The 9,924-nt window shown below is 38.2% G+C and overlaps 1 protein-coding gene across 1 annotated transcript in view; it reads right to left on the reverse strand.

The window, feature by feature from the left end:
* LOC107586647 (protein TALPID3) overlaps window positions 1-9,924 on the reverse strand; it is an 89,618-nt gene that overhangs the window by 41,570 nt on the left and 38,124 nt on the right. The window contains exons 12-17 of the mRNA XM_016274101.1: window positions 6,248-6,426; window positions 5,271-5,380; window positions 3,014-3,192; window positions 2,787-2,931; window positions 2,490-2,688; window positions 1,073-1,338 (exon numbers count right to left, since the gene is read on the reverse strand). Coding sequence (XP_016129587.1) covers window positions 1,073-1,338; window positions 2,490-2,688; window positions 2,787-2,931; window positions 3,014-3,192; window positions 5,271-5,380; window positions 6,248-6,426 — 1,078 coding nt within the window. The remainder of the gene's footprint in view (window positions 1-1,072; window positions 1,339-2,489; window positions 2,689-2,786; window positions 2,932-3,013; window positions 3,193-5,270; window positions 5,381-6,247; window positions 6,427-9,924) is intronic.

Genomic DNA, 9,924 nt, shown 5'->3' on the forward strand with positions numbered 1-9,924 from the left:
GACTCCCAAACGATTCGCTCAACGATTCATTTTTCCAAACCCCTCCTTTGCGTGACGCTAATCGGCGGTGATTGGTCCGATTGGTTTCATTTTCATTTCATCACGCCTGTAATGCCTGATAAAGCAGCGTTTGTGAGCGCAGTGCTGCTTTGTGTACAGCGTTACCGGGATACCGTATTTTTACCGCTCCAAAAGCTGCACCTAGTGGCAAAGAATGAATTTGCATTTTCATTCAGACCAACGCGAAAAGACCAACAAATGAGCTGGCAATATGCTAATGTTTCATGTTGACATCAACATGAAACGGCTTGGGATTCGTTTTAAAAACGGCTTGTTTTAATGATTCTTAGTCGACTCTTTCTTTTGAGAGACAATAACTTTATACACGGTGCACTTTCAGATTTAAAACTTTGCAAGATGTTTTCATTCACTTAGAGCTGTGTTACACACTGCATGAAAGGTAATTTTCAAAAATCCATAAAAGGGGCACTTTAAAGATTCAGCAATGAAGCAACCAATTGATCAAAAGTTTATAATGATACAAAAGATTTCTTTTTCAAATAAATGCTATTCCTTTGAACTGCAGATAATCATTCAAAAGTATCATATTTTGCACAAAAATATAAAGCACCAAAAATGTTTTCAAAACTGTTAATAATACGAACCTATCTTAATAATTGAGCACCAATAATGATAAATTCAATTAAGCACCAAATCAGCATTTCTGAAAGCAATGAACACTGAAGTGATGGCTGCTTAAACTTCAGCTTTGCCAATGCAGGAATAAATAGCATTTTTATTTCTTTACTTTTTTAACTTAATTTTTCACAAAATTACTTTTTACTGTATTTTTGATAAAAATGAATGTAGTGTGGGCGAGCATAAGAGAAAAATCTTATATACTGTTATATACTGTATTACTTGTATAATAATTAAATAATACGTTTCTGCTCTATTTGTGGGTTTGTGAGATGCTCATTTATCTATAAACGTCCATTTTGTCCTGCTTATGCAGGCAGTGCGGTTTTGGATCAGTCTGGCTGTGGGAGTGTGTGTTGGACCGATCGTGTACCTCTGACTGCCGCCATCTGGCCGTGAGTGAGCAGCAGCTCTCCCTCTGAGATGTGTTTGGCTGCCGTCTCAGTCTCAGTGACAGTCACACTGGAACTAGAGCTGCTCTCCTCTGAGGAGGAGGAGGATTCAGGGGTGGCGGCAGGAGGAGGTTCCTGGCTCACAGGAGGAAGAGGAGGTGGGGGAGTCGTGGGTTTGGAGGGGAGAGGTGGAGATGGATGGAAGACTGATTCTTCCTCGTCGTCCTCTTGGACTACTGACATGACACTGCGTGTGAGAGAGATGGAGGGTGTTAGTGAGTGATACACTGAGCACATGTCTACACTGACACGGAAGCAAAACATTACTAACCATACAAATAGAAAACAGTCATTTACATATAAAAGTGGTAAAGGTGCTATAGCAGCAACAACTTTTATTCCTAAGGTCAGAGAAAGAATATAAAAATGAAACACTAAATTACAACTGCTTACCACTACTCAAGAGGAGTCACAAAAATATTGTTAAATATTTATTAAAATATTAACTAATTTAGTTAATTGAGATGACAGGTGGTTTTTAAACTAATGTTATGCTCGACCTATTAAACTGTCATAATAAAATTAATCGGATTGATTAAATGAATGAATGAATGAATCAGTCTGTGTGATCTTGTTGACCCCAAAGCAGGTGAAATATGGAAATAGGACCTGAAGGATGAAGACTAGCTTTGATATTACCAGGTTTTTTAATATATGTTTTAATTCAGCTATACAAAGTAGGGACACAGCTTTTATTCCATATTTAAATAAATTAAACATTTTGTCTGTCAGATTATAGAAGTAAAATATCTCTAAAAAGAAAATATTAATTATATTTTTGCTTTTCTTAGGTTCAATATGTATTTTATTCTATATGAAGCATTAAGAATTGTCTGAAGAAAGGAGAAATGGTAGTGAGTGATAATGTTAAATAATTTGAATAAAATAAAGATAAAAATTAAAATGGTACATTTGTATTTTTAGTGATCATCTCATACTTTTAAAAATGGAATTATGTCATTTTAAAAATGGGACATATTTTTCTAGAATGAGTTATAGAGTTACTGTTGCTAACAGCAGGTGGCACTGCGGGCCTATATATCACATCCTCAGTGAAGCCTCTCAAAATTCTACAATAATAATAATAAAAAAAACTAGAAGTACAAATACTACCTTTTTTCTACTGCTAATAGCAAATAAGTAAAAAAAATAAACAGTTTCTCTACTGACACCTCAAACATGATTCTACCAATGTTTGAACCATAGCTTTTAATACCAGCCCTTGCTCTTCTACACAAATAAAATGAATATAAGTGCATGTTTTCTTTCCCTTGCCTGAATATTTCCTGTGAGACTAACAAGAATCAAGGAGAATGAAGCAACAATATTTAGACGTACACTGGTGCTGACGGCTGTTCATGCCTCTCGCTGTGCGGTTCTTCCTCCTCCAGGGGGAGCTCTGTTCCTCCCCATGGGTGATTCTGGAGGCTGGCTGAATCTGGGCTCTGATTGGCTGGAGGAGGAGAGGGTGTGGCCACCCTGGTGGGAGATGGGATTGGTGTGGTAGTCGGTGTGCCCACAGGAATTCTACCTGGACCTGAAACAAAGGCAGAACTGATGTGTAAACAACTGTGCTTACACTTTTACAAATAGATGGGGAGTAATTTGGTATGTCCATAAAAATCACTGTCAGACCTGGTGAAGCAGATCCCTCATGGTTTTCTTTGGGAGACAGAGCTGTAGAAAGATGCTCGGAGAGATCAGGGGTTCTGACAAGAGACGGCGGGTCTTTGGAACTGGGCTCAGGAGTGGGTGCCGGTGTTGGTACCTCAGTCACCTTCTGCAATATTACCACAATATTACCACATTTATGGTATTAAAGGTCATCCTGGATGAATGAGAGTGTGTTTGGATGCCAGTACCTCCTGAGCATCCTGTGTTTGGACAGGGGCAACGGGTTCACTCTGTGTCTCTCTCTGTCCCAGCATTACTGCAACGGTTTCAGCCAGCACTTCATTTACACACTGTCTTATGAGCTCAGAGTCCACTGGTACCCCTGTGTCCACAAACAACTGAAGACCACCACCACCTGCGGCCTCCACTGCCACACAAACACACACAGAGCGGAGGATTATCTGGTGTACATGGGACATGGTTCGGCATCTTTTGCTAACAAGGCTACAGTTAAAAGTACTGTACATAGCAGTGGTCAGCGAAATCCGGATTTTCAATGCTGATATCTAAAGAACAGGATGGCTGATGCAATTTAATGACAGCAAAAAGACACAAACAGAATGGTCTCTTTCCTAAGCTCCACCTTAATAACGTTACTGACCAATCCTAGCAACAGTGTTGTTATAGTAAAAAAAAAAAAAAAGTTGTTGAGTTAAAGCAAAACAGAAATATTAAAAAAACAAAAACTACTAAAAACCACAAAAGCATATAAACCAATATACCCGAAAAATACTAACACAGAAACTGTTTCCACAAGTGTGGTTAATGTTAAATAAAAATAAGCACATTTAAAAAAAAAAAAAATTTTTTAATTACAAAGGCAAATAACAAATACTAACTCAGCAACTGTTGCCATCTAATCATTTTCACATTAGTGATGTTATTGTTAAATAAAACAAAATAAATTATAATTATAAAAAATTTATAAAATAAATTAATTATAAAATAATAAAAAAAAACTCACAAGTTGGCTGAAAGCATTTGCATCAATTCTGATTCATAGTCTTATATCATGTTATTGCATAATTTAACAAATTATTTCAATAAAAAAAAATAAGATAAAAATACTTTTTCAGAATCTGCAATTCATTCCAACTCAGGAATATTATCCATTCCAATTTAGATCTTTTCTATCTGATTTTTCCCCCTATGTAAACCAAAGGGGGCGGAGCTTAGCAAAGGTCAACTGTTGACATTTAACGAAAGCTTATTTTACACAATATTTATTAAAAATTAGGCATAAAATGTAAAAGAAGTTTTATAATAGCAGTTAATTTATAATAAATATTTATTAAAATTCATATTTTTATTACTTGCTATGCACAGGAGTATGGCGCTAACATGATTTTCTAACATAACTTTGTGGCTCTAAATGCTGACTAAATAATTATTTTTACCACATTTTTATTGATAAAAGACAGTAGAAAGGTTTAAAAGAAGTGCAATGTGTTTTGGGCAATGGGATAAGGACAAAACATCCCTAGATTCAAACCTGGATCTGAAACCACTAGGCCACAGGTCTGACCTTTCACCACTTTCAGCAATGTCATTGCTAATATTTAATATCAAATTTCATTGTAATCTATGTAAAAAAGCGAAAAAAATTCCTAATGTGCATCCAAATAATAATAACAATGCATACACTTAATGTCTGTAAATCTGGCATTTCCACAATATTCAGAAATTTCCCATGAAGCCCTTCTGGCAAGTTGAGTCTGCCAGCAAAGTAATTTCAAATAACCAATTTGAGACTCGCTTTACCTCTCATCCAGCCTATTTTGAATTCTTGCACCCGTAAGCATTTTGGACCGGCGCTATTAAAAAACTAATATACAGAACTGACATTCTTGGCAGGGCCCTCATTTCCTTTTGTCTAGGGCAGGACTGCGTTCAAACACATATACAGTTCCTCTACAGGAGGAAGAGTCCAGTCAGTCTGCGAATATGCTGACAACAGTTTGCCGCGAGCCTCCTCTGCAAATTTCATACATCATTGATCTTTCTATTAAACAAAAGCGAGAATTAATGAGGCAGGACCCCCAGCCGACTGAGCAGAAGTGACGTGACCGAGACGGAAGGATAGAGCAGAGGAGGAGTAGAGGGGTTGAGCACAAGCAATCGCATTTTAATGAGGAAATACTATCTTGCTGCATGCTGACACGCTTGACAAATGCGCTGCTTGCATTAGTAGACACCATGAATCAAAATGATGAGCTTATAGACTGGAACCTGGTGCAGCTCGACCATTCTTGCTGGTTTATGTCATGCGTGATTGATTGTGTTGTTGATTTTTAACACTGACCAGACACATTGGTAAATTGGTGAAGATGTATGATGGTTGAACAGCAGACAGACAAACTTCACTGCTATTAAACTGGGAGCTTTCGAAATTTAAAATAATACCTAATGTCACAATTATAAACATTACAAATAACACATTCTCACCTATGTCTGATGCCACACTATTCTCTGGCTCTGATTGGCTGGCTGGATCAGTCTGGATGGGCTGAGGGAACATTCCAGTGATCATTCTGGCCATCAGCTGTTGCTCCACCCTATGACAGAAATGACAACACAGTGCTATAGTGGCATTATGCTATGATGATGATAACATGTCATTAGCAATCCAGCCATTAACTACTTCAACTGATGCAACAATAAATTAAACTCAATGTTGGCCTGAATATTCAATGAGTAAGGAGACAGTCACTTAGTAGATTCATAGCTTTGTGAAGTACAAAACATGCATTTCAAAGATCAACCCGGAGTAAAGTGCATCAAACTCACTGAAAAGGGCCTTATGTCTTATTTACTGTATATTAATATTAATTTGCATTTATGCAGTTGGCAGTCGTTTCTATCCAAAACGACTAACATTGCATTCAAGATATGTACTTTTATCAGTTCTTGCATTCCTTGGGAATTGAACCCATGACCTTGGCGTTGCTAGCACCATGCTCTACTGCATAAGCTACAGGATTGCATAATAAATAAATAAATAAATCAGTGTGTGTGTGTGTGTGTGTATGTATAGTTTTGTTCTTTGTATGGTCACTACCATTGAGATTTTTAAAAATGTTTTGGAAAGAAGTCTCATTCCCAGCAAGGCTGCATTTATTTGTAAATGGTAATATTGTAAAATATTATTACAATTTAATAACTATTTTCTGTTTTAATATATTTTCAAATGTAATTTATTCTTGAGAAGCAAAGCTGAATTTTCAGCATCATTACTCCAGTCTTCAGAGTCACGTGATCTTTCAGAAATCATTCTAATGTGCTGATTTGGGGCTTAAGAAACATTTCTTATTATCATTAATGTTGAAAACAGTTGCGCTGCCTAATATTTTTGTGTAAACCATGACATATTTGTGGTCATAACTGTGCAGCAGATGATATTTGCCGAGATAATGGAGTCTCACCAATTCACCAGCCTGTTCTCCAGGGTTTCTCTATGCTGGATGGTGCTCAGGATGGGCTCGGTCAGAGGTGTGGACTGGGAAGGCTGTGGAGGAAAGGCCGGGCCGTGATACAGAGCAGCTGGAGGAGACGGCAGCCCGTTGAGCTCTATAGGAGAGTCTGGAAGTCCACCGTGTGTTTCCTGAATTTAACATAGCAGTCTCAGCAGTTTTATGATACATACTCCAACATATGGCTTTCTAAGAGACTTATTGACAATCCGTTAGAGCAAAAATATCCCTGATAGATTACTGGATCAGACATTGAATTTTCAAGGCAAATGACAGCAAATAAAAGCGAACACCGTGTACTGTGTTGTAATGGCAAACATATGTTAGTCTGTGTGCAATTTCACAGCAGTCTTAACAAAAGGGGAGGCTGGAGAGAAAGGGAGACGTTTGTCTTGTATAATTCCATCGCTGGATCCGCGAACCAGCTTTCAACATTTCGGTCATTGGTTTGGATAATGTTCAGATTCCTTTGGCCCGGACTCAGGGAGGTCTGTGTAAGGAGCGATTAGCTCATTTCCAGTGGCCGGCCGCCAGAGGAAAAAGAGAGAGAAATGCATTCTGCCAGTCGGGCGCTGAGCCCGTTTGAAGTTTATGGCTCCATCAGAACTGACCGAGCCAAAGCTGAGGCACTGGAGACTTAGAGGAATGACATTTTAGGAGCTGGCAAGGATCCGTGCCTGCAGTCCAAGAGAGAGAGAGAGCTTGTTCACCGGAGTCGGGACTTAAGTAGCTGTGGCCTTTATTTGGTCGTTGGGAAAACTACAAGTGGGCCGAATACATGCCAGTCCTCGAAAAACTGCTTAATTATATGCAACTGCTGTGCAATGCGCTTGAATTTTTATTGCTCTCGGTGTTTGGAAAATGTTTGTATTTCTGGACTCATAACTCCGATCTTAATTGCCATTTGAACAATTAGAGAGTCAAAATAAAAGGAGTCAGAAGGACTTTTTATAGTCACACTACTGCCAACAGACAGAAGACACTAGATTTTTTACATAATCTGAAGAAAATATGAGTAATGTTTGCTCATGAAAAGCTCCCTTGCTAGGGTATTCTAGCAGGTTGCAAGTCTCTATGATGTTTCTGGTCTCTAGATATCGCTCCTTTCCTTCCTTCAATGGAAGTATGTAGTGCTTTTTCCACACTTCTTGTCATCCACAGGTAAAAATCACTTAGAAAAGTAACAACTTTAACAAGATGCATTATACGTAGCGGTAGCACAAATGGTGCAAGACAAGGTTCAATACTTAGTGCTACTATATGGATTCGTTCAAATCTCTAACTTTAAGTGTGAGCACTTAGTAACAAGGGATGCTTGCCTTATACAATCACATAGAGCAGGGGTTCTCAACCAGCGGGCTGCAAGATGACTTCAAATTATTTAAAATAAGACAAAACCAGCTTTAAAATAAGCTAGAACAGATAATCAAGACGTAAAAAAGAGAATCAAGAAGTAAGTTTCTTATTTTAATTTGTTCCCTCAACACTTGTCATTGTATGGCCTTGGAAAACCTAGATACAGGAGTACATTTTAAAAAGTGTGATTTTTAGACATGGAAAGCAAATTAATAAAATCATAAAAAGTAATGTAAATATAACTGAATATAAATGTTGTCTATATTTATGTCAAGCTCTAAACTATTTTACTGGGTAGAAACTGCTGAGAAATTGCAAACTGTTAGTAAAATTTATTGATTGATGGATTTATTTTAAATCTCATAATCACAAACAACTGTAAAATCATGTAAATACATTACTTATAAAAGACTGTGAACCCTGGAAAACATTCAGTATTCATTCAGTAAACTCTATAATTATTTTAGATTTCATTATTTTGATATATTACTAGTTTGGGTAAAAAAAAACACACATCAGAAATGAATATCAGTTGAACTGTCTTGGACAATATTCATTAGTCAAAAAGGTTGAGAACCACTGACATAGAGCCTCCAATTTGCCAAAGTATTGAACGAACAAAAAGCATAAATGCACACAATATAGATGCTGGCATCGAGCAAACATGAGGCAAACCTCTCAAAATCCAACCACACAAATTCTAATGCCAAACATCTAAGAACAATTAACACTCTCAGTTCACTGATGCAAAATAAATTCCTTCCTACGCAAACCTCTGTTAACCAGAGATCAGATCAAACCGAGCTTCATCTGTGGATGATGTTCCCTCTCAGGCCAAAAGGGGTCACTGTGGAATAGCTCATGTGATTTGGAACATTTGGAATCATTATAAACTATTTTTCCCAGCACCTTCCACAAAAGTCTGTGAGAACAGCACAGATTTGCCTGCCTCCAACTCTCGCCTAATGACTGCTATGCTATTTTGGTGCTAACTGACGCCTTGCCCTTGTACGACCGTGCGGCAGAATCGGCCTAATGCCCAATACGCCGGGTGTCCTGTGCTTCTTGTTAGCGGTAAATATAAGGAGCTTATGTCTCTGCGTGTATGCTTGAGCGTGCCGTGATGTGAGCAGAATTCCTGAACGGAACAAAGACTATTATCGGCAATACGGCACCACACCCCTTCGATATCAATTCACTGAAAGGCCAATTTAGCTGTGTATATTGTAATTAGATTTTTCCCCAACCCGTGAATGATATTTGAAACGCTCATTCATTCTCTGGTCTTCGTTAATTAAAGAAAACGATATTCTCCTTCACCCTTTGGCTCAGAAAATCTCATTACTGGAGTGCTAAGCCATTGATGGCCAATATTTCTGTGTAGGAGGAGACGTGGAGAATGGGCATTTGTAGCTGGGTCAAAATGCAAATGGGAATGAAGTTGAGGTCTGCAAGCCCGTCGGGTCCCGACACACTGAGTCCATTCGGGCCGGGCTCGGGCCATTTTTTTTTTTACAGATCAGGCTCGGGTCGGACTCGGGCTCATTTAGCTTCACTCCTTTTATTGTGCCCATATACGCGCAGAGCGCACTACTGTATGAAATATTGTTTTATTGATTATATTATAAATATTATACATCGCCTACGCAATACACAACGCATATACGCATGAATTAGCATACAGGTGACAGTTGACCATGCAGAGCATCAGGGAGAAGTTGGAGCGTGGGGAGTTACTAGTTCCCAGTGCTTCGGGAAACGCTGCATTTTGGAAGAGTTTTGATTTGATAACCACGGCAAACAGTGAGTCAATTGGTCATGTGCAGTGTAGAATCTAAACATATCTTTGCACATGACAGCAAAAAACGCACGCAATAGGCTAAAGCATGTCGCAGCAAAAGTAATTACCATGAATGTGTCAGGGGGAAATAGTAAGGAGATATTAGAATTATTTATTAATAAATGAGTGTTTTCTGAGACTGTGTTGCAAAGATGATCCTGACTTTAAAGCTTTCTATAGATATATTTAGCAAGTCTATGAGGCAAGTATTCGCTGAGTTTCAGTTCATCATTGTGAAGCGCTCCTGGCCGAAATTGCAGAAAGCGCATCCTGTATCCTTTATTTTATAAAAGCACAACGTTTTGTTGATATTGTATGTGCACACAAATAAAAGTAGACCCTTTACAGTTCCGAGTGATATATTACTCTTACCTTTATGAGCAAAAATTACGGCATATTTTAAGTTGTTTCCAATGCAAGTGATCGCGCCGGC

The sequence above is a fragment of the Sinocyclocheilus grahami genome, unplaced genomic scaffold (genome assembly GCF_001515645.1).
Source record: "Sinocyclocheilus grahami isolate Dianchi unplaced genomic scaffold, SAMN03320097.WGS_v1.1 scaffold84.1, whole genome shotgun sequence".
NCBI lineage: Eukaryota > Metazoa > Chordata > Actinopteri > Cypriniformes > Cyprinidae > Sinocyclocheilus > Sinocyclocheilus grahami.